Source organism: Sus scrofa, chromosome 5 (assembly GCF_000003025.6).
Source record: "Sus scrofa isolate TJ Tabasco breed Duroc chromosome 5, Sscrofa11.1, whole genome shotgun sequence".
In the NCBI taxonomy this organism is placed as follows: Eukaryota; Metazoa; Chordata; class Mammalia; order Artiodactyla; family Suidae; genus Sus; species Sus scrofa.
The window spans coordinates 7,371,324-7,396,148 of NC_010447.5; the positions used below are offsets into that span (position 1 = coordinate 7,371,324).

General features: G+C 42.4%; 1 protein-coding gene across 1 annotated transcript in view; it reads right to left on the reverse strand.

The window, feature by feature from the left end:
- The window catches only part of EP300 (E1A binding protein p300), an 83,351-nt gene extending 60,159 nt beyond the window's left edge, over positions 1–23,192 (reverse strand). The window contains 1 exon segment of the mRNA XM_001929213.5: positions 21,819–23,192. Coding sequence (XP_001929248.2) covers positions 21,819–21,912 — 94 coding nt within the window. The 5' untranslated portion in view covers positions 21,913–23,192.

Genomic DNA, 24,825 nt, shown 5'->3' on the forward strand with positions numbered 1-24,825 from the left:
CAGAAGTTTGTATTGATAGCCATGAAAAAGCCATACAATTGTATATTATTCCAGAATTCTTTAGAAGAGGTTGAAATAACTTATCAATACACAAACTAAATTCAGGATGAAACAAAAGATTTTAAAATATAATAATAAAAGAAAGACACCTGATTAAAAAAAGACCTGCCATTTACAGACCATTCAGTTTCAGTTCCATGAAGACAGGGTCTACCTGCCACTCTTTATCAAATTCCTATCACAGTGCCTGCCACAAAGCTGAATGAAATTGCTTTCATCCAACCTCAGACTACAGATTAGTTTTCCTTAATCAAAATCTAGCCGAATAGCATATAAAACCATGCCTCTAGTACCTTCAACAACACACGAGCCAAAACCACTACCAAACCACCTCTGCCCCAACCCTGTCAAAAAGAAAATGCAAATTATAAATTAACCTAGAGTTTCTCATCTTTGGCACTATTAAACATGCTAAGCTGGATGGATAATTCTTTGTTTCGGGGAAAGGGAGATTATTCTGCGCATTCTAAGATACTCAGCCCTCCTAACGCCAGTAGTAGCCCTAAACCCATTTGTGACAATTAAAAATGTCTCCTAGTATCACCAAATGTCCCCTGGAAACACAAAACTGTCCATGGCTGATCTACTGACAGTAGTAACTTATTATATAGATCGAGGTAAACTTTAAGTTTTAATTCTCCAGGTAGTTTTCACACTAAAAGGGCACTTTTGGGTATTTAATAATTAAATTATACTTGAATCTGCAATGATAATCCTATTTAAAAAACCATCCAATGAAGACAAAATACCGCTTTATTAATGATCTTCTTGGTCCAACCACCCTTGGTTCATAAGCACAACTCTTCCTCTATGTTCCCTCCCATTCTTTGGCATCCTATCATGGCACAGAAACAGTACCTGTGTCTTTCTCTCTCCCCTCCTCTCCTGCCATCTTCTCCCCAGCACCACCCCTCACCCTACCCATGCACCCTGGTCTGTAGCTCTGGGAAGGACATGTCTTACACACCAACTCCTTGCCTGATGCCCAACAGAGTTAAGCAACTGGTCACGTTTTAGTTGAACTGAACTGTAGCCCATGATCTCAGGACATGATTTACAATTCAGACTTACAGAATTACTCTTTCCTTTTGAAAAATCGTATGTGTTCCTACATCATAAAAATCTCTTGTGAATAGTTTCGGAATATAAACAAGGTTTCAAATAAAATTTACCTGACATCACTTCTCAAAAGACAACCGCTTAATATAATGACACATTTCCTTCTTCATTCCCCTCTATTTACATAATTCACAAAACAGGAATCATATATGCTTTTAAATGATTTTGCATTCTACTTTCCCCCTGGAGTATATAAGGAAACATTCCACCATCAGCATATTTTTACTGTTAAACATTTAGGGAAAAAACAAAAATAATCTCTACCTATATTTAGAGATTTGAAAAGTACACATGTATGTAAGTGATTAATTAAAAGAGAAATCACAAGAAAAGGAGTAATAATAAAAATACATTTCAAAACTGAAACGTTTATGTTAGAAAATAAAGTTTGAGATTAATGAATTAAATATCCAATTTATTATGTTAGAAAAAGAATAGTAGAAATGAGCAAAGATAAAAGCATAAAATTACAACAAAAGAGAAAAAAACGGAGCTACAACCAAGAGGATATTAACAAAACCAGACGTTGGTTCTTTGAAGAGAGTAATAAAAGATAAACTTCTGGGAAAGCTAGGGAAAAAAGACAGTAAAAAGACAAAGTGAGGGCAGGCAGCTGCGGCTAAGAAAGAAAGACCCGTGGCAGCAGGCGGGAGTCGGGGACAGTGTCATCGGTTCGGGTCCCCCTACTTGGGAGATTTTCTCAAACTCCATATACAGAAAGCCACCTATCTTATTCTGGACTGAATGAAACCATTATGAAGAACACCCCCTAAACTCCCATAATCGATGGTGATTCCTATGGGGAAGGCCCATACTGTCGACATCTTCCAGGCCTTGGTTCTGGACCTTGAGAAGGAGGCTGAACTAGTGACAGCAATGCTTTTTAGGGTAAATGTATGCAGGTACTGCGGGAAGGGGAGGATCAACCGAGAAGGCATGGCACTGATTTAAAGTTCACATTTCAGTTTTTGCTGCTCATATAGAGTCCAATTTAGGAGTTACTCATTTATAGGCTGCAAAGCTTTTCCAGTCTAAAAATGTCTGAAAACCGAGCATGGATTAACTCCTGATACAAACAGTAAAGTGCAAATTCAGCTGGTGGAAATAAAAAAAAAAAAAAAAAGAAAAGAAAAGAAAGTGAGGAGTTCCCACTGTGGCAGAGTGGATTAAGAACCAGCTTGGGTCATAATGGTGGTGCAGGTTCAATCCCTGGACGCAGCTGTGGCTTGGATTCAATCTTTGGCCTGGGAACTTCCATATGCCATGGGTTCAGCCCTAAAGTGACAAAACAAACAAAAAAACAACCCTCCAGCAGAGGAGTTCCCTTGCGGGCAGTGGGTTAAGGATCTGGGACTGTCACTGCAGGGGCTTGGGTTGCTGCTGTGGCATGGGTTCAATCCCTGGCCTGGGAACTTCCACACGTGGCAGATAAGGCCAAAACAAACAAACAAAAAAACAATACCCCACAAAAAAAATCCAGCTGAAAAAGACTGCATACAGGGGTAGGGGTGTCAAAATTATAGTTCCACTGGCATGGCCAAAAACACACAAAAAAACCTGACAGAACTTCCTTAAATTGATTTTTTTTAAAAAAGTCTTTTCCAAAACATAAAAACTGATAGCAAATATGGATGATGGATCAACATTAAGAGAAGCATCCTGGAGTTCCTGGCATTGTGCAGCTGGGAAATGAATCTGACTAGGAAACATAAGGTTGCAGGTTTGATCCCTGGCCTCGCTCAGTGAATTTAGGAGCTGGCGTTGCCATGAACTGTGTAGGTTGCAGATGCGGCTCGGATCTGGTGTTGCTGTGGCTGTGGTGTAGGTCGGCAGCTACAGCTCCAATTGGACCCCTAGCCTGGGAACCTCCATATGCCACAGGTGTGGCCCTAAAAAGACAAAAGACAAAAAAAAAAAAAGGAGCATCCTGAGCATTAGAACAATAAAAGATATCCATAACAACCACTTCTATTCAATGCTGTACCAGAGTCTCTAGCCAAAGCAATGATACAAGAAACATTTGAGTCAAGACTGAAAAGGAAGAAACACAACTTACTGTATGCAAATGATATGACTGTCAACACAGAAAATCCAAGGCAAAAAACTGGAAATAGTGATAGGTTAGCAAGGTGACTGAATATACCACAAATATAAAGAAATTAAACAGCATTTCTGTACATCAGTAAAAAATGAGTAGAAATAATTTTTAAAATACGGGAAAATATCTGTCAATGTTATTCGAAAATATGGTAAAGTGAAACTAAAGACAACCTAAATAGAATAATATCACAGGAGTTCCCGTCGTGGCGCAGTGGTTAACGAATCCGACTAGGAACCATGAGGTTGCGGGTTCGGTCCCTGCCCTTGCTCAGTGGGTTAACGATCTGGCGTTGCCGTGAGCTGTGGTGTAGGTTGCAGACGCGGCTCGGATCCCGCGTTGCTGTGGTTCTGGCGTAGGCCGGTGGCTACAGCTCTGATTGGACCCCTAGCCTGGGAACCTCCATATGCCGAGGGAGCGGCCCAAGAAATAGCAACAACAACAACAACAACAAAACAACAACAAAAAAGACAAAAAAAAAAAAAAAAAAAATAATAATATCACAAATACCTAGGTACAAATCCTCAATATTATATAAAAACATTGACTCTTTCCCAATATTGATCTATAGATTCAATGCAATGCCAATCAAAATTCTAAGTTTTTTAAAGAACCAGATAATTCAAAAGTATACACAGGACCTCGTTTCCACCTCTGTGTAAATGGAAAGTATCCACTTCATAGGTTATCTGTGAGAATTCAATGAGTTAATTATTTAGAACAGTGCTTGGCATATATTAAGCACAATGAACATGTTACCTGCTAATTCTTATTTAGTGGAATCATTACTTTGTTAGGAGATAAGACTTGCTTATAATAATGAGAGCAAATTTTTATCAGGTACTTTCAATGTGTAAGGCACTGTGGCTCCTCAATTAATTGTATTATTCTTGTTAATTCTCATTCTCAGAAGTAGATAATAACCACATGTAGAGAGTTCACTGAGGAGAAATCAACTTAAGTAACACAGAGGTCTTATTCTAGGCCCCAGTCTTGAGGACTTTAACTTAACCTGTCCTATAGCCAAATCTGCTACACTGGCTTGTTGTGTTAGGTTTAAGTAAAGCATGTAACATCACATTACAAAGTTAGGCTCCAGACTGAAGCAGACAACACTGACACTAGCAGACCTTGAAAATAAAGGTTAGGGAGTGCTCAGTGGAAACAAATCTGAGTAGTATCCATGAGGATGCCGGTTCAATCCCTGGCCTTGTTCAGTGGTTAAGGATCCAGCGTTGCCGTGAGCTGCGGTGTAGCCACAGACGTGGCTCAGATCCCGCACTGCTGTGGTGTAGGCTGGCAGCTACAGCTTAGATTTGAGCCCTAGCCTGAGAACTTCCATATGCCGAAGGTGCGGGCTGAAAGAAAGAAAAGAAAGAAAAAATAAAAGGGTAGAGGGTTGTTGTTCTAATGGCAATCCTGTATTTTCAACTGTCATAATTGCAGTGAACACTACAAAAGACCCACTCAGGTTTCAATGCAAAGATTGATTCAAATACTATTTCCTGGAGCTCCTGTCGTGGCACAGCAGAAACAAATCCAACTAGGAACCATGAGCTTGCGGATTTGATCCCTGGCCTCGCTCAGTGCGTTAACGATCTGGTGTTGTCGTGAGCTGTGGTGTAGGTCACAGACGCGGCTCAGATCTGGTGTTGCTATGGCTGTGGTGTAGGCCGGCGGCTGTAGCTCCAATTAGACCCCTAGCCTGGGAACCTCCATATGCCTTGGGTGCGGCACTAAAAAGCAAAAAACAAAACAGACAAAAAACAAAAACAAATACTATTTCTAAGATGGCTCACTTTACTACCACCTCAACTATGTACTTTGTAATTTCTATCTTTTGTTACAGCTAAATATTTGTGTGCATCTTTTACTTCATCGAATTATAAGTATCTGAAGGATAAAGGTCTAATTTAACAGATATTTATTTCTATTTCCCATAGCACCTAGCACATACTTAAGGAATGAATTTGATGATAAACATTTCCAACATTCTGCAATTGCATACTATAACTATATCTGATTGGGTATTTATAACTTTATAAAAGTTTTATTTTATTTATATTTTATTTTTTGTCTTTTGTCTTTTCAGGGCTGCACCCGAGGCATATGGAGGTTCCCAGGATAGGGGTCCAATCGGAGCTGCAGCTGCCGGCCTACGCCACAGCCACAGCCATGCGAGATCCGAGCTGCGTCTTCGACATACACCACAGCTCACAGCAAAACCAGATCCTTAACCCACTGAGCGAGGCCAGGGATCAAACCCGCAACCTCTTGGTTCCTAGTCAGATTCGTTTCTGCTGTGCCACGATGGGAATTCCTATATAAAAGTTTTCTTTAAAATGTGTTATTTTCAATTATTATATTAATTAAAGTTGGAAGACTATGTAAAAAAAGTCATACATACTTTGATCCATGATTAAACATATACATTATTTCAGCTGGTATCACTGTCTTTATTACTCCTAAGCCATTCTGACTGTAGCTCAAAGTTCTGAACTTTTATGATTCCTGAATGCTATCAGCCACCACTGGTATCCAACATGGCACTGCTCAAGGAGTACAAATAGGATCTAAATGCAAATCCTACACGACCTCATTTACCAATTACTTTCCTATGAGCTCATGTTGCTTCTTCTATCAAAAGGCAGTAAAATTTGAAGTTCTGGAAATTCCCATTGTGGTGCAAAAGAAAGGAATCCTACTAGTACCCATTCATGAGGATGCAGGTTTGATCCCTGGCCTCATTCAGTAGGTTAAGGATCCAGTGTTGCTGTGAGCCGTGGTGTTGTTACAGATGCAGCTCAGATCCTGAGTTGCTGGCAGCTGTGATTTGATCCCTGGCCTGGGAACTTCTATATGCTGTGGGTTTGACTCAAAGAGTTCCCTGGGGACTCAGTGGGTTCAATACCTGGCTGGGAATTTTTTTTGCATGTTGCAGGTGAGGGGGAAAAAAAAAAGGCAGTAAAACTTACTCTACCTCCTTCATGGAGTTAAGAACCAATGAGATGGTCCTTAATTTTTTATTTTTTATTCTTTTTGCTTTTTAGGGCTGTACCCATGGCATATGGAGTTTCCCGGGCTAGGGGTCCAACTGGAGCTACAGCTGTCAGCCTACACCACAGCCACAGCAATAGCAAGGCCAGAACCAAGCCATGCCTGAGACCTACACCACAGCTCACGGCAATACCAGATCTCTAACACACTGAGCAAGGCCAGGGATCGAACCCACAACCTCATGTTTCAGATTCGTTTCTACTACACCACAACAGGAACGCCATTTCTTAATATTTTAAAAGATAGTTCTAAATCATATAAATGTGTGTGTCTATATATATATGTGTAAACTTATTAATCCTCTTTAAAAGTTACATTCCAGGTGGGACAGAGCAAAGGATCCTTCGGGATCTTCTAGTAGTGTTTACTTAGAAACACAGACAAAAAAAGCAGAACCATATTGGGTGCAAAGGAATTGGGAGAATGAAGATTCATTTTCCTCAGGCCTCTTAAAACACTGCCCCTCCCAAGGATGGCCCAAGTTTAGAAATTACCGATTCTCTCACTTTATAGATGCAGAAACTTGTGCATAACTGGGTTCCCTAAGATCGTACTACTGCCTATTGAATACAGACTGTTAAGTTTCCTAAATCCCAGGTGAATGTTCTATGTAAGCAATAAGCAAAGAGCTTCATTTTTAGCAGTTGTTTTAATTATTGAAATTATGAGAACTAAACCTTTCTACATACTTTTAAACTGAGAAAACAATTTTTTTTTTTTTTTTTTTTGGTCTTTTTAGCTATTTCTTGGGCTGCTCCCGCGGCATATGGAGGCTCCCAGGCTAGGGGTCGAATAGGAGCTGCAGCCATCAGCCTACGCCAGAGCCACAGCAACACGGGATCTGAGCCGCATCTGCAACCTACACCACAGCTCACGGCAACGCCGGATCCTTAACCCACTGAGCAAGGCCAGGGACCGAACCCGCAACCTCATGGTTCCTAGTCGGATTCGTTAACCACTGAGCCTCAACAGGAACTCCCTGAGAAAACAATTTTTAAACAAAATTTAAACATTTCCAGATTAAGAAAAATTACTCAAATTGTAAATAGTCAATTCTATACTAGTAAAGAGTACTAAAGCTCAAAATACGTGGATTTTATTTTAACCATCAAATTTCCAATGATGGAGTTCCTGTTACGGCTCAGCGGTAACAAACCCGCACGAGGGTGCAGTCTGATCATGGCCCCACTCAGTGGGTTAGGAATCCAGCAATGCCCCAAGCTGTGGTGTAGGTCGCAGACGAGGTTCAGAACCCAAGTTGCTGTGGCTGTGGCACAGGTTGGCAGCTCCAGCTCCAATTCAACCCCCTAGCCTGGGAACTTTGATAAGCTGCCATGTACAGCTCTTAAAAAAAAAAAAAAAAAAAAAAAAAAAAAAATCCCATCAGGTCCTTCTGCAAGGGACTTTTTAGAAATAACCTGGCTGCAAACTCATGAGCAGAATATTGGAAAAAGGCTACCAAAAATAAGAACTTATACCTTTAACCAGTTTGTCATCAATACCAAATAAAACTCAATGGTCTGGAGTCCCTGGCATGGCTCAGTGGTAACAAACCCAACTAGTGTCCAAGAAGATGTGGGTTTGATCCCTGGCCTCGCTCAGTCGGTTAAAGATCTGGTGTTGCCATGAGCTGTGGTGTAGATCGCAGACATAGCTCGAATCCCACGTTGCTGTGGCTGTGGTGTGGGCTGGCAGCTGCAGCTCCTGATTCAACTCCTAGACTGGGAACCTCCATATGCAGCGGGTGCAGCCCTAAAAAGCAAAAACAAAACCAAAACAAAATAAAAAAACCCCACTGATGGGCTAAAACTAGTGGAAAAGCAGTATGTATGAAGATGCAAGGGAAAAGTAATTGGAAATTTAAATGTCATAATTTATTAGAGTAGGTTTTTGTTTTTTTGGCCACACCCATGGCATACAGAAGTTTCTGGGTCAGGGATGATTCCTCCGAGCTACAACTGCAACTTTTACCACAGCTGTGGCAAGTCTGTACCCTTAATCCACAGCACCTCAGTGGGGACTCCTGACAGCGGGTTTTAGTACTGACCAGCTTCAATCGATGCCTAAGATCCTCAGGCTCTTCCTTTTCCTTCAATGAAAGGGAAAAAATTAAAGTTGAAATAAATCATCTCGGGCTTGCTCTTCATAGAGAATTCAGATCAGTGAATAAAATTTATATGGTCAACAAATATAAGAGGCAACCTAGAGGGTTCTATGACATACTAGCTTGGGATTTTTACTATAGAGAGAAAACTGATCTACTGAAGAATACTAAGCAGAAACTTATATAAACAAATCTGCATTTATTAGAGCCCACTGAGGCAAATAAGATGAAGAATCAATTGGACAGACAAGTCTAGAATCAGGGAGAGTGGTAAGGAGGCTGCCGCTAAAGAGCCAGAGGCACCAGAGAGGCCAATCAAAAGATCTGACTATATGTAGGGGATTAGGAAGAGAAAGAGAAGAATGACGCCTAAATTTCAGGCTTGCATAACCTAAGAGTATAGTTATCCAGATGGGCAATCAGCAGAACACCTGGCAACATGAGAGAGAAATGAGGAGCTTAAGTCGCCATTGGACATTAAGGGGACAACCAGACATGCCAGTATTTAAGGGACAATGATCTTAACCAGCAAAGAATGCTAAAACTCAACACTGCCCAGCACATCCACCAAGAATACTGTCCTGGAACACCAGGTTCCAAGAAAGAAAGGTCAGTGGGGTTCCATGCTCTAGAGAGAATTCAATGAATACAGATAATAGACGGTATTTAGTAATCTAGGTAGTTCAGCCAAGTTGTAAAAAGCAAAGCTAGACTACAGTGGATTGAGAAGTAGGGGGTAAGAAAGTAAATGACAGCAAGTACTTTTTCTAGATATTAAGGTGAGATCTTACATATCTAATTTGCTGCTAAACCCCACCCTTTCTTTGATTAGAAATTTACATATCTGAAATTTACCCCATTATCTTTAAATTACCCAATGACAAATACTGCAGTACAGTTACCACAAACAGCTTTCAATGAATGAACTCACACTAACTTCAGAAAGACATTTCCAGTGTACTTTCTAAAATATCAACCAATCAACATCATCAACAGACTACTTTTACCAGTTTACTGACAAGTTTCCAGATGCTCAAATGCAAAATGACTGAGCAAAATGTTTCTTCATCTGAGTGTATATTCGATCCAAAGACACAAAATGTGACTGACAGGGCAGATTTAAATCTGATTTGAAAAGTTTAGCATAATACACTTACCCAATAGACCATGTTTTAGAAATGCGACAATCTAAGCAAAAACAAATTTGGCTTAAACATGGGAAACTAGTGTTGAGTCAAAACATCCTTTCATTATTATTACATACTGATTCTGTAGGTCCCCCTTGATGTGTTCTACATTGCTGTGGTCCTTACAACAGATTCAGACATATAACCTCTTGTAAAATATTCTGCTCACTTAGGTTTCCAAAAATCAAAAGATAAATTCCATGATACGTGAGAAATTAGACACCTTTTTTTTTTTTTTTTGGTCTTTTTGCCATTTCTTGGGCCGCTCCGGCGGCATATGGAGGTTCCCAGGCTAGGGGTCTAATCGGAGCTGTAACTGCCAGCCTACGCCAGAGCCACAGCAACGTGGGATCCGAGCCATGTCTGCGACCTATACCACAGCTCTTGCCAACACCGGATCCTTAACCCACTGAGCAAGGCCAGGGATTGAACCCGCAACCTCATGGTTCCTAGTCGGATTCATTAACCACTGAGCCACAGTGGGAACTCCGAGAAATTAGACAAATATTTCCCACAAGAAACACATAAATGAAGTATAACCTTCAAATGAGGATTACTGGAGTTCCCAGCTGTTGCTCAGCAGTAATGAACCCAACTAGTATCTCTGAGGACACGGGTTTGATCCCTGCATCAGTCAGTGGGTTAAGGATCTGGTCATGCCATGAGCCACGGTATAGGCTGCAGAAGTGGCTCAGATCCTGAGCTGCTACAGCATAGGCCAGCACTACAGCTCTGATTCCACCCCTAGCCAGGGAACTTCCAAATGCAACAAGTGCGGCCCTTAAAAAAAAAAAAAAAAAAAAAAAAAAAAAGGCAAAATTAGGATTATTAACAATATAATCCCAAACACTGCATTGTCTCTGAGATTTTTTTTTGGAGTTCCTGCTGTGGTGCAGTGGATTAAGGATCCACTGTGTCCATAGTGTTGCTGCAGCTATGGCTCAGATTCGAGCCCTTGCCTGGGAACTTCCAGATGTCAGGGGCGTGTCAAAAAAAAAAAAAAAAAAAAAAGATTTTTTTTTTTGAAGTTATAAACTAGGGTGCAAAACTGCAACAATTTTGGCTCAAAATATAATTCTATGACATAACAATACCTCTTCCAGTTACAAATTTTTCCATTTAGAAGGCTCAAACATTATTATTTTGTCTTTTTGCCATTTCTAGGGCCGCACCCAAGGCATATGGAAGTTCCCAGGCTAGGGGTCGAATCAGAGCTGTAGCTGCCGGGCTACACCAGAGCCACAGCAACACCAGATCCGAGCCTTGTTTGTGACCTACACCACAGCTCACGGCAATGCCGGATCCTTAACCCACCGAGTGAGGCCAGGGATCAAACCTGTGTCCTCATGGATGCTGATCAGATTTGTTTCCGCTGCGCCAGGACGGGAACTCCTCAAACACTGTTTCTGAATAAAACAGGCTTAATTTTGTATTTCAGGTTAACTGAAGTCAAATAAAAACTCAGTTCTCAAACTGTATACATTAAGCAAAATACCTGGGCGTTCCCATAGTTGCTCATTGGTAATGAACCCGACTAGTATCCGTGAGGACACAGGTTCGATCCCTGGACCGGCTCAGTGGGTTAAGGATCTGGCATTGCTGTGAGCTATGGTGTAGGTCACAGATGTGGCTCGGATTTGGCGTGGCTGTGGCTGTGGCAGAGGCCAGCAGCTGCAGCTCCAATTTGACCCATAGCCTAGGAAAGTACATATGCCACACGGAAAAAAAAAAAAAAAAGCTGGAGAATTATTCTAAAGCTAGTCATTTCTCAAATATCCACTTAGAAAACAGAATCCACCCATCAATTCTGCTTTGTTAGTTTTTCCCCGTGGTATTAAAATGCTTTTTAAAAAATGAACATTCTAATCTTAAAACCTTTCTTTCATCCCAATGGTGAGGCCAGAGGATGAGCATGAGCTGGACAAGAAAAGAGTAAAGAGAAGGAGAACAGGATGTGAACAACTCAAGCTTAAGCCACAGCAACTGAGGGAATTCAAACTAGAAGGAACCAGGAGATTGATGAGGTGGGCAGGGATCTGGGATTTAAAGACAATGACTGGAGATGAAAGTCAAATCTATAGAACTTTCATAATTCTGAAAACAGTTTGACTAGACGTGAAACTGTGAATTTCACAAAGATCTCTCCTCCTTACTGATTTGGGGCATTTCTATTCTTACATTAACTCAGCTGTTTTGGGTGCTTAAAAAGCATTTAAAACTTTTTTTTTGTTTTTTTATTTTTTTAGGGCTGCACCTGTGGCATAAGGAGGTTCCCAAGCTAGGGGGGGAACTGGAGCTGTAGCTACTGGCCCATGCCACAGCCACAGCAATGCCAGATCCGAGCCATGTCTGTAACCTACACCAGAGCTCATGGCAACTCCAGATCCTTAACCCACTGAGCCAGGCCAGGGATCGAACCTGTGTCCTCATGGATCCTAGTCACATTTGTTTCTGCTATGCCACGAAGTGAACTCCTAAAACATTTTAAAACACCTGTAGCCTTTAACATGAGGTGATTTTGCAAACTTCATGAATTTATTAGGTTAAAATAACTATCCTTTTATTCAGTGTTTTACTTATTTATTTAGTCCTTTTAGGGCCACACTCACAGCATATGGAGGTTCCCAGGCTAGGAGGTGAATTGAAGCTGTAGCTGCCGGCCTACACTACAGCCAGCAAGAAACCTGCATCCTCATGGATGCTAGTTAGATTCATTTCTGCTGAGCCACGATGGGAACTCCACTCAGTACTTTATTTAAGAGAAACTATTTTAATACTCTGTAAACAAAGGTAAAGTAAGCTAATCATAAATAACACATTCATCAAGTAAAAGATGCATAAACACTACTTAATTTGAAGCAACACTAAGAAAATGTAATGAAATATCCATACTGGAAAGATAGGTAAGACTTCTAATACTTTCCAAAATAATTGGTAACAACCTTCGAGTTACACACAAATTTTACTGAAGATGATAATCACATAGTTATGCGTGTTGACAGCTACTGCCTTTTGAAATCCAAAAGGGCAAAAGTGGAAGTTAATTTTCAAAATATGCACTCTTAGGGGGTTCCCGTTGTGGCGCGGTGGAAATGAATCCGACTAGGAACCGTGAGGTTGCAGGTTCAATCCCTGGCCTCGCTCAGTGGGTTAAGGATCTGGCGTTTACGTGAGCTATGGTGTAGGTTGAAAACTTGGCTCGGATCTGGCATGGCTGTGGCTGTGGCGTAGGCTGTCAGCTACAGCTCTGATTAGACCCCTAGCCTGGGAACCTCCATATACAGCGAGTGCGGCCCTAAATAGCAAAAGAAAAAAAAAAAAAAAAAAAAGGCACTCTTAATATTGCCTTGCAACCATAATAATCAAAAAGTGTACCTATATTTTAGGAAGTGATTGAAGTCTTATTCTTAACCCCAACACATTTAAGTTAGGTCTCAAAAGTTTAAACAGAGATGGAGTGCCATGACTGGGCAAGAATGTGACCAGGGGCCCACTTTTAGAAGTTTTACACTATCTGTCTAGCTCTTCATCAATTTATTAATACAGTGATACTTCTTGATGTGAAATTAACTAAAAGATGACATGCTAAGTTAACTACCACTGATCATTTCTTGATTTTGAGTATAGTTAACATCTTGTGAAAAGCTTTGCAGTGAGGGCTGGATTTGTTTGCTTAAGAAGATAGATGATAAAGCTATCATACCATCTCTTAAAAAGCCTCTTAGAAATTGTATAACCAATAAATAAAAAGGGGAGGACGTCTGGGTCTTTTTTTTTTTTTTTTGAGTTATCTGATATATTTTCTACATGAATGTGTATATGTAAACAAAACTTGGATCTTAAAAAAAATAAACAATTCACTTTGGTAATTACAATTTACCAAAAACTTCAAAGACAAATGATAGGTACATTTCAAGAGATAAACAACAAACCTTCGGTCTTCCTGCCATTAGGTTCCCTTCCTGCTCCTCATTCTGTGCAGTGTCGCTAGAATCATTCTTTCCCTGATGACATCACTTTTTTTTTTTTTTTTTTGGCTTTTTTGCTTTTTAGGGTCACACTCACGGCAAATGGAAGATCCCAGGCCAGGGTATGAAATTGGAGCTACAGCTGCCAGTCTGAACACCACAGCCACAGCAACATGGGATCGGAGCCGGGTCTGCAACCTACACCACAGCTCACCGTGATCAATGACCCACTGAGCAAGGCCAGGGATCAAACCCACATCCTCATGGATACTAGTGGGATTCGTCTCCACTGAACCACAGCAGGAACTCCTGATCACGTCACTCTTCTAAAATTTTTACCCTGGTATTGAGATGAATGTCAAATTTCTTAACATACTTCTGTCTTTTCATAAAAGGACTTTAACTCCACCATATGGTCTATGTTTCAGTCACATAAAAACCACTTGTATTTGTTCTACTTGAAATACCTTTCCAACTTTCTCTCTTCCAAGAAAAAGGAGGTCATACTCTCCCATCCTCATTCAAATACATTTTCTCTATGAAGTTTTTTTTGCCCCTGATACTCCAAAAACCCACCCCATCAGAAATAATCCATATCCTCTAGCTTTATCTAGAATATTCGAAAAACCTTTCTGAGAAACTCACAGGAAAACTGTGTGGACATGTATACCAACTACACCAGATCCTAAAGGCTTTGAGAAAAGGCCCTGCACCTTGATTCATCTTTACATTCCAAATACCTAAAACTTGGTTGGCAGTCAATGTTTGTTGGCTAAAATGAAACAGTGACTACTCAATTCAGGAGAGTCATGTGACTTTAAAATGTCCAAAATTTAACTCATTACAACCCCTCACCCCATCCATATCCATACATGAATACTTGTCTTCCCATGTTTGCTGTCTTATAAATAATAACATCCTCGCCAATCCTGCTGCCCAAACGTGAAACCTGGGAATTACCCTTGACTCCTCTAATCATCTAATCATTCACCAAGTTCTGTGGAATACTCACACCCTCTCATATCTTTTCGCTTCTTTCCATCTACTAATCCAGGCTACCCTCATCACAGGCGGTATTCTGAAAAAACCACCTCACTTGTCACCCTGCCTATTTTCCCCTATTCCTTTTAAAACCATTCCTCACTTTAGCCAATCTTCTATGGTACAATTCTGTCCATTTAAAAGAGCTAAAATGGGGAGTGCCCGTCATGGCACAGTGGAAACGAATCCAATTAGGAACCATGAGGTTTTGGGTTCGATCCCTGGCCTTGCTCAGTGGATTAAGGATCCAGCGTTGCCGTGAGTCGTGGTGTAGGTCCCAGACATGGCTCAGATCTGGTGTTGCTGTGGCTATGGTGTAGGCAGGAGGCTACAGCTCCAATTCAACCCCTAGCCTGGCAACCTCCATATGCCGCAGGTGCGCCCCCCCTAAAAAAGAGCTAAAATGTTCTGCTGTATAGCACAATTATATCTAATCACTTGGGATGGAACATGAAGAAGGATAATGTGAAATGTATATAAATGCAAAACCGGGTCACTCTGCTGTACAACAGAAATTGACAGAACACTGTAAATCAACTATAATAAAAAAATTTAAAATAGCTAAAATGGAGGGAGTTCCCACTGTAGCACAGCAGAAATGCATCCGACTAGCATCCATGAAGATTTGGGTTCGATCCCTGGCCTAGCTCAATGGGTTAAGGACCTGGCACTGCCATGAGCTGTGGTGTAGGCCGGCAGCTGTAGCTTGGATTCAATCCTAAGCAAAAAAAAAAAAAAAAAAAGAGCTAAAATGGAAAGTCTAAACTACACCAAGCAGTAACTCCACTAAGTTATGTATGAATGGCCGGCCCATTGCTCACCTCTATGGTCTAGTTTTTGCTGTTTCCCACAGCCAGATGAAATTTACAGATTCCCTGAGAAACCATACTCTTGTTTTCAACCTGTGTTTACCCTTAGAAACCCTATCCTTCAAATCCCAAGATCAGAAAGCAGTTCCTCAAAGACCGCCATCAGGGTAACAGTAACAACAGGTCAAGTCCCCCCATTTCTCCTACTGTACCCTGTACTACCCCCAAATATAAAACTGGTGACATCAGACTTGAATGTTGTTCTCCCCTTATCATAAACTCAAGGAAGGAAGGGTCCATGTTTGTTTGGATTCCCTGTTTTGAAGATAAATGCCCCGCATACAGAAAATGCTGGTCCAACACAACTGGTAGCTTGTCAACTATTTTAAACTAGTATTTTTCAGATTGTAAGAAGCCATAATGGGTCATGAAATCAATATGGTAGGTCACAAGTGACACTTAAAAATGAAATGCAATAAAAAATAAGAGTCTATTACAAGTAGTAAGGCAAGTAGGGTAAGTATTGTTTGCTCACTTGCTGAGATAGGGTCTCTGGTTCTCCATATAAAATGCAGTTCTTATTTGGGAGCGGTCAAAAAATTTTGAAAAGCAATGCACTGCTCCTTCTACTTTTCCTCCTCCTTTAAATAAGTCTTTTAAGACCCAGATAAAAAAATAATGCTCAACAACACGATAATTTAGAAAAAAAGCCATTCTTACCTTGAGCATTTCCAATAAGAACTATTTGCTGATTTCTCATTATGCCTTAAATATCCATTTATTTTCATTTCAATTACTAACACATACAAGACTCACCATGTGACAGTACACAGCCTTTCATTCTTATTTATAACCTCTGCTGCCATATACTTACAGTCTCAAAAAACTTAAATCTTTGAGTAGATGAATGTATAGGCTAATTGCAACATAAGCCTTAGGTATAAAGACTACTCTTTGAACTTTATGCACTTGGCTTTCTTTTTACCCACTCTACCTGGACATCCATTAAAAAAATCCATTATGGAGTTCCCGTCGTGGTGCAGTGGTTAACGAATCCGACTAGGAATGATGAGGTTGCGGGTTCGATCCCTGCCCTTGCTCAGTGGGTTAACGATCCGGCGTTGCCGTGAGCTGTGGTTGTAAGGTCGCAGACGCGGCTCGGATCCTGCGATGCTGTGGCTCTGGCGTAGGCTGGCAGCTATAGCTCCGATTCGACCCTAGCCTGGGAACCTCCATATGCCGCAAAAGCGGCCCACGAAATAGCAAAAAGACCAAAAAAAAAAAAAAAAAAAAAAAATCCATTACCGCTTTTTGAGGGTATATTTAGCAGTAAGGTTAAAAACAGTTACACTTAATGAGCACATACAAAGCTGCCTAGAAGCACTATGCTAAGCATTTAACAAAGAGAATTCTCACTTAATTCTCCCAACAATCCTATAAGGTGGGTACTACAGGTGAGGAAGCTGAGACAGAGAGGTTAAGTAACAGGCCCAAGGTTCACAATTAATAAAGGCAGGTGTGGGATCTGAACCCTACTAGTCTGACTCCAAAACCCATTCTCTCAACCACTCATTTTTTGGGGTAGGTTAAATTTTACACTCAGGCTTAACTAAATTACTCCTAATTGCCATTTGGGCCATTTATTAAAAAAAGACCTACATCTAAAAAACAAATAATATCCTAATTGTTTGGAAGAGACCTAGGGCCTTAATATTTACTCTTAAACATTTTTTGAGCACTGAGTAATAAAAATCTTTCCCATTAAAATTTTAGAAGGACGGGAGTTCCCGTCGTGGCGCAGTGGTTAACGAATCCGACTAGGAACCATGAGGTTGCGGGTTCGGTCCCTGCCCTTGCTCAGTGGGTTAACGATCCGGCGTTGCCGTGAGCTGTGGTGTAGGTTGCAGACGCGGCTCGGATCCTGCGTTGCTGTGGCTCTGGCGTAGGCTGATGGCTACAGCTCCGATTCAACCCCTAGCCTGGGAACCTCCATATGCCGCGGGAGCGGCCCAAGAAATAGCAAAAAGACCAAAAAAAAAAAAAATTTTAGAAGGAAACTACCATCCATCTCAGGAAAAAAATCATCTGCAAAAGCCAATGTTTTAAATATTTTCACACTTGGCATAATTAAGTTTCAAACTGCCCATTAATTTCTCTAATGCTTGCCACACTAAAAAAAATTCAACTTCAGAAATTCTCAAGGCAGGAAACGCTAAAATCTCAAAAACACACAGAACAAGTTGTCTTATTTTCCCATTGATTGTTGGGTGTATGAATTGGCAGAATAACTCCTGAATTGTTTTTGTAAATATACCAGGAAGAAGCATTTTATACTCCCACTTGTATCTGCAACATTCTTCCTACTCTTTTTTCCTTTCCTATCTACAACTTAATGTCCTCACAAACACCCCTATGTATTAATTTTCAACTTCTTGTTTTACCCCCCCCCTTATAAAACAGACTCAGAAGAAGGTAGAAAAAGCAAAGTGAAACAGAGAAGGTAATGCTAAAAGGCAACCCAGGGCAGAAACCCTTTCCTCCCCACCATCAGTCATTCCCTGGACATGCCAACACATTTCTTACCTCTGCAACAGTATGTGAACTCCAGCTGGAAAAGGGCACCCTTATTGTAACACATACAAGATTTACAACTTAACAAAAGTCACCTTATCTCACTATCAACCACAGATAGCTTTCTTGAAGCCCTGTAAATGAACTTACAAAGCCTTGAGAATAAGCAATTACTGTAGTTCAAGGCACTTAGTAAAATGTTTGGCAATTTAATTTAAAACTGAGGTCAGGAATACCTCACTGGACCAAAGAGCCATAACTCAAAAAACTTCAGAAGTACGACTCTCCTGTAAACACCCACGACCAAAAAATAAAACTAAAACATAATATCACAGGTTTAAAAGCTGAGAAAAAAATGACCTCCACCAAAAATATTCTGGTCAGATGATAAACCATTAAGACACAATGGTGTCTCGAGAAAGTAAAGCTGACATTAAAAAAAAAAAATCCTTGGCACTTCTCTACTGTGTACACTAACCTAGTGGTCAGAATGTAGATACATCTGCCCAGGGTCTTCAAAATGAAAACAGGCATAAAATCCAAGCCAATGCGGACACATGAGTATACAACACAGTAGGGCCACAAAACTGTACCAAGACCAGATCTTTCACTCTTTTTAATACGCCAGATCCTAGTGCTGTCACCTCTCCTTCCAAAGGCTGTTCTTTCAGTGCATATAGAATTAAGTATTTACAAAGCAGTGACAGAACATGCCCAATGAGCAGCAAAGGCAACATATCATCCTCACCATTCCCAACACTCAGGCTATCATCAGAAATAGGGTCAAGAAGTATTTCCAGAATTTACCTATTAACTATTTCGGTCAATAACTTTACCAAAAAACTTACAAATGGCCTTTATGATTCTGGGAGTGGGATGAGGGAGTGGAGGAGATAGGAAGAAAGTCATTTGATTTCTCAAACAGTTTTGACCTAACAACACCAAGTTAAATAAAGTTTTTAATGGATCAAGTGCAAACACTGAAACCAGAACGTTAAGATACAAAAGCTCTAAGTCTCCCCATTTCAACATGTAAAACTTAAACTTAATTCCAATTATCACCAACCTGGAAACTTTTTAGAAGACTCTGAGAATTAAATACATCATTTTTATTCTGCATCAGTGGATAACCTTAGAAATTCCAAATTTGAGATGTAATTTGTTTTGTAACGCTTTAGCATGTCAACCCAAGTGGATTCCAATTTTCTTTCCTATAAAACTGGCACATGCAAACATTCTTGGCAGGTACACTTACACTACTAAAAAAACCTGCAAGCCTCAATCATTTAAAAAAAGTTTCTGGAGATCATTCCGAACAATTCTAGATAAAATGCATCATCAAGTACCAAGGAATGATTTACAATGACATTTATAAAAAAAAAAAAAAAATCTAGGTGGCAACTCAAAAGTAAAAATGTAGAAGTTAAAAAGTTTGAAACGTAAGGTTTAAAAGTATTTCTGTTAACAGTTGCCTATAAACTTACACTGACTACAAAGTGCTGGATGCAAAAACCAATCAAAATGTAATGGTGCCCAACATGAAGTTAAGTTCACAAGGGGACAGTATGTTCTTAATACCCATTCTCCTCTTTCCCCCTTCAAAAAATCCAGACTGGTTAGGATTAAAAACTGCAGGATACCAGATAATTCCTGGAGTAGACAGAATTTTAAAGGGACAGGAGGAACAAAACCAAAGTTCACTACAAAACTTAGAGAAAAGTAATCAAGACTAAGATAAACCCTTAGACTGAGTTAACCAAGACTGAGTTAATCTCAGTGTTGAGGTTCTTTTTTTTTTAATTATAAAAACCCACTTGATACATTTAGGACTCTTATAATTATTCAAAGATATTTCAAGTAGCAAAACAGTTTCTGTGTATTAGTCAGGTGAGACACCACCAAACTGAATTAGCTAAAGTTACCAAGTACACATATCAAATATGGAGAATGCAGTAGTGCACCTGAACAGTCCCAACCGAGCACAGCTTCCCTCTCAGGACTTGTACTACTTCAAGACAAAGCTGCTCAAATCAGGAGTCATCAAATAATGTATCTAACAAGAATTCTCTACAATACCCCAAGTCACCAGCTAACTCAAATGTAAAATCCAATACCACATTACCAAAAAAAAAAAAAAAAAAAAAGGCAACAACTACCACAGTACACAAAAACTAAAACCCACCAAAAACCTACAGGTGAAAAACACGTCTAAACATGATCTAAATATCCTTCTGCATTTAGTTAAGTGCATTTTACTAAGTGCAAAGTAATACCATACTCAATATGTGTAAGAATTCCGAGAAAAAACAGGTTAAAAAAAAGTTTCTCAAGACTACAGACACTGCAAGGAATGAAGACAGATCAAAGTTCATGTATTGCCAATGCTAGAAGCCTAATGTGGACGGACTCTGCAAAAGTCCCACTGCAGGTTACCTCAGGCTCATGATACAACTTTCTCCTAAAACCAAAGAATCCAGAGTATTTGCCATATCCTCACATTTTCACCCAAGCATAGTTCTAAGAAATGAAGCCTACTTAGAACTATGCTTTTACAAGTTCTCTACAAACTCGAAGGGTACATTTAACTCCATTATGCACCCTCCATAGCAGATGGAGGGATGACGTTGAGCCTGCTCTCAGGGAGTTAAAGAGATGCTCCGTAGTAAGGGGAACAGCGTGTAGACTGTCAGATGGTCAGCCATTCTTAGTCTTCATTATCCTGGCACCTCCAACAACTATGAGAGCAAAAGCGAAGGCCTGTGGCCATCAGGATAGCACCAAACTAATCGCAAGGGAATAGATGGAAGTCTTCCTTGACCAAAGGGCCAGTCCACAACCAAGTAAAAAATTTGAAGAGCTCTTTTAAACTGTTATCTGAATCTCCATATATGTTTAAAGTGTAAAAAGAATACACATACAGGAAACGTACTTAATGTACATTTTGAACTTTTGTGTGATCAATTCATGTTTGCAGTTCATGATTGGTGCTCTTTCACTGCTAATCTTGATTGCCAAGTACATAACTCCATAAAATCAGTTATGCCCCTCAATCTTCCCCAAAGAGAAAGTAACTACAAACTGCAAAGAAAATGCCTCTACTCTCTTCCAACCCAAAACCCCAGAATTTCAGACATTTCGATCTTACACCAAAGAAATAAGAGAAATAAAATGAACTGCGCTCCATATTGATTTTTAAAGCAAATAAGGAGTGGAAGCAAAAAAAGCTAGCAATGGCAGGCAAAGTAATTCACGCTAAATTTCAGGTTTGACGTTTAACTTCACGTCAAACTTAAAATCCTGGATCGCATACACACAAATAATTAAAACCAAGACTTTTTACACACCCATTCTCAACAGAAAATCTTATGCAAAGAGAAATTCTTGAAGAGTAGAAAGGAAACAGGACAAGTGAGATTAAGAAGAAAAGATTGACAATTTCTCATATACCAACAACAACAAAAGAAATTAAAAGTCAAACTGCATAAAAAACCCTTACATGTAAACGCACTGGCAATTCCAAAATTAAACTGTATGGGAGCAACAATAAAGGCCATTTCTACAGCACCACTCAGGAGCTCTAATTCCAGAACACACATCGATATGACATAGTGTTGCAATGAATGTTTTAGGAAGCAAAGAAAATGGTTGGGCTACTGGACGCCTTCGACCAGCTCATTCAAACACCTTTAAAATTAATCAAGAGGCAAAGAAGTAGGAAGAGAGGAAGAAAACATGGACGAATAAAGGTGCAGCGAGCAGAAAAGATCAAGGAGGAGGTGGGAGGCCTGGGCTCCCAAGACTAACCTGTGCCATCGCTGGCGGACGCCGAGAGGGCCGGAGATGAGAGTTTAGGCCGCTTGGCTGAAGGCGGCCCCGGTTCCACCACATTCTCGGCCATTTTTAATTCTTTCGGAGATACAGGCGAGGAAAACGAGAATCCTCGGGAAATCTCTTCTTCAGCCCGGGGTCCCCGCCCGGATCCCTGGGGTGGGCTTGGGGGACTCCGCCGGCCCCCGAAGGGGGTGGGGGAAGTTCCTTTTTCTCTTCGCCGGATCGCGGTGGCTGAAGAGGGATGCGGACTCGATAGAAAAGGTAGGGGCGAGCGCGAGGGGCCGGGCCTGGGCCCAGGCCCGGAGGAGGGCACAGGCACACAAATGCGCCGAGCGCGTCCGCTGCGGCGAATTCCCGAGAACTCGCGACTCTAGAGGCGCAGTCCCCGGCCCGCCACGGCCGGCCCCTGCCCAGCCGAGGTCTCTCGGAGCTCCGCCGCCGCCATCAGCTTCTTCCTCCTCGGCGCTGTCCTCCTCCTTCTCATCGCCACAAGGAGGCGGGGGCGAAAAGGGGGGAGAGGAGGAGGCGACGAGAGACACTCACCTCCTCCCGGTGCCCCCTCCCGGACCTGAGCCCCCACCCTCCGAACCCTCCTCCTGCCGCCGCGCTCCGCGCCGCCGCCGCACCGGCCCCTAATGGCCGCAGAGAGCTCGCCCGAACCGAGAGCCAGGCTGGCGCCGCCGCCTCACATCGCGCGGCGGGCGGCGGAGGCGCGGCGAGGACGCCGGGCCCGGAGCTCGCCGACCCAGAGGGCCAAGGGGGCCGGGCCGAGCCGCGCCGCCCGCGCCGACACCAAGCCCACCGAGGAGGCCCCGCTCTGGCGGGCGGCGCAGGCGGCTTCCCCTCGCGCCGCGCTCTCCTCTTTCGCTCTTCCCTCCCGCGGAAAATAAATAAATACGGCCGCCGCTACGGCCCCCACCCCCGGCGACCAGGTGCCGGGAGCGCCCGCCCCCGGGGCTCCGCTCGGGGCCGCCCTCGGCGGCGGGCGAAGGCGCCGCGGGGCGCGGGGTTATGTAATGGTCCCCCCTAGGCGTCGACGCCGGCCCGGCTCCCGGGCCGCGGTGGGGGTGTGTGCGGGCGGGAGGGGCTGGGGGTCGCCTCAGCCCGTGCGCCCCGGGCCCCCTGCCACTGTCTCGGCCCCTGCCGCCTCTCTCCGGCCCGGCTCCCCTCCGTACTCTCGCTCTCGCAGTTCGCACTCAGCCCGGCGTCCCGCTTGCCCACTCTCGCCCGCTCCCTCTCGCCCTCTCTCCCCCCCAGCCTAGCACACAAACAAGATGGCGGCTGTTGTTTCTTCCCTCTGCCGAATCCTCCTTACAGGCTAGCGGTAGCAGCGGCGGCCGGAAATGAGCCAAAGGGGGGGGTGAAAAAAAGGGGAGGGGTTGGGCCTCCGGAGGGAGGTGGCAGGGGGCGGGGCCTCGGGCCTAGCGGCTCACACAATGGGGGAAGAGGATCCGGGGGCGGGGCCGGCTCCAATCACGGGATCCGCCCAAGGCCCCAACGCGGTTGGCGCTTCCGCAAACTCCCCCGGCGTCACCCGGTGGCTCCCTTTAAAGGGGAGGTTTGAGGGGGGGGGGGTCAGGGGCAGACTTGGGATCTATTTTCAGTCGGTGGACACTTACCAGGGAAGGTGCCTGGGCTGGGTCTCTGCGTAGGAGCCCGGTGGGAACCGGGGGTGACGGAGCCCAGCAGTTACGCCGGGAAGGCGCCAAGTCACCGCACAGGTGGCGGAATAGGAGCGCCGTGGGGATGGCCCTGCGCCCCGGGCCCTTAGCTGACTGGTCTTCCGAACCCCGTTGAATTTAGCAGGCAGAGGATACCCTGCCGCTCGATATTCCGGGCCAGAGACAGTGCGTTCTTCTCCATCTCTTAACCAAATGGAAAAGCTCATATCCAAAAACCACGCCGATTACGAGTTGTTGTTTCCTTTTCCCCCTAACTTTCCAGTTTTTTTTGCCAGTGAACATACATTATTTTGATAATCAGGAAACAAAAATCACAGCAGCGAGAAGATGTTTTAAGACCAGATCCAAATTATTTCTTGCTCACCACGTGGACACACGCCCCTACCAGGTAGCACTCTAACCAAAGGAGCCTTGAATTATTTTCTGAACACGTCCTGGACCTGAAGACATTTTAGGGTGTTTCTTTTAACCCACTCTCAAAAACCAGCTTGAAACAACAACAAACACGTTTAGGCAGTGCCTTAAAGATAATGTATGGGGAAAGAAGCAGAAACATACTGTGCTTAAGGTAATGTAAGGAGGGAAAAAAGCAGAAAAAGAAGTAATGATGGAGGAAAATGCTTGAATATAAATAAAATGTATGTGTGACAACTGTTGTGCAAAGGAGGGCCTCACCAGCATTCTTTCGCATTCCTACACGTTACAGGATTCCTCCGTGTTTGGCCTTGGGTAAATTGGTACTCGAAGTGGCAAGGTCTCCCTAAAGAAACTTCTATCAGTAGTATCAATGGAGATAGTTAAAAACTTTTAAAGCGTATTTCAAGTCTCATGCTCCTTAGTTGATGTTTGCCTATTGTCGAGTTTACTTTGTTTTTTGTTGTTGTTTATTGCCTCCCCCTCTCCCCAGAATTGAACTACTTGTTTATTGAATTTTAAATGAATAGGAGAATAACTTTTAAGAGCCTAGGAGTGAAAATCTTAACGAAGCAACTCAGGTTCCCACCAAGGATGAATGCTGTTGTGTGATTTCAGGCCTCATTCACCTCAACTGCAGTAGAAAAGCAGGCAGATTGAAAAGGACAGTTCGACTTACCTTAAAGTTGTTTGGATTCACCAGGTAGGGCTAAGGTCGGAATGGGTCAGAATGATTCAATTATTTTTAGCTGTTTTACCCACACTCTCAGTAAAGAGAACAGAGGAAAGAAATGTGGACAATACCTGCAAATTTCGCCTGTATATTCCTCAGGGGAGGTTGCTCATCTGACTTTTTGAAGAGTTTCTGACTTTTGGGCAAAGAT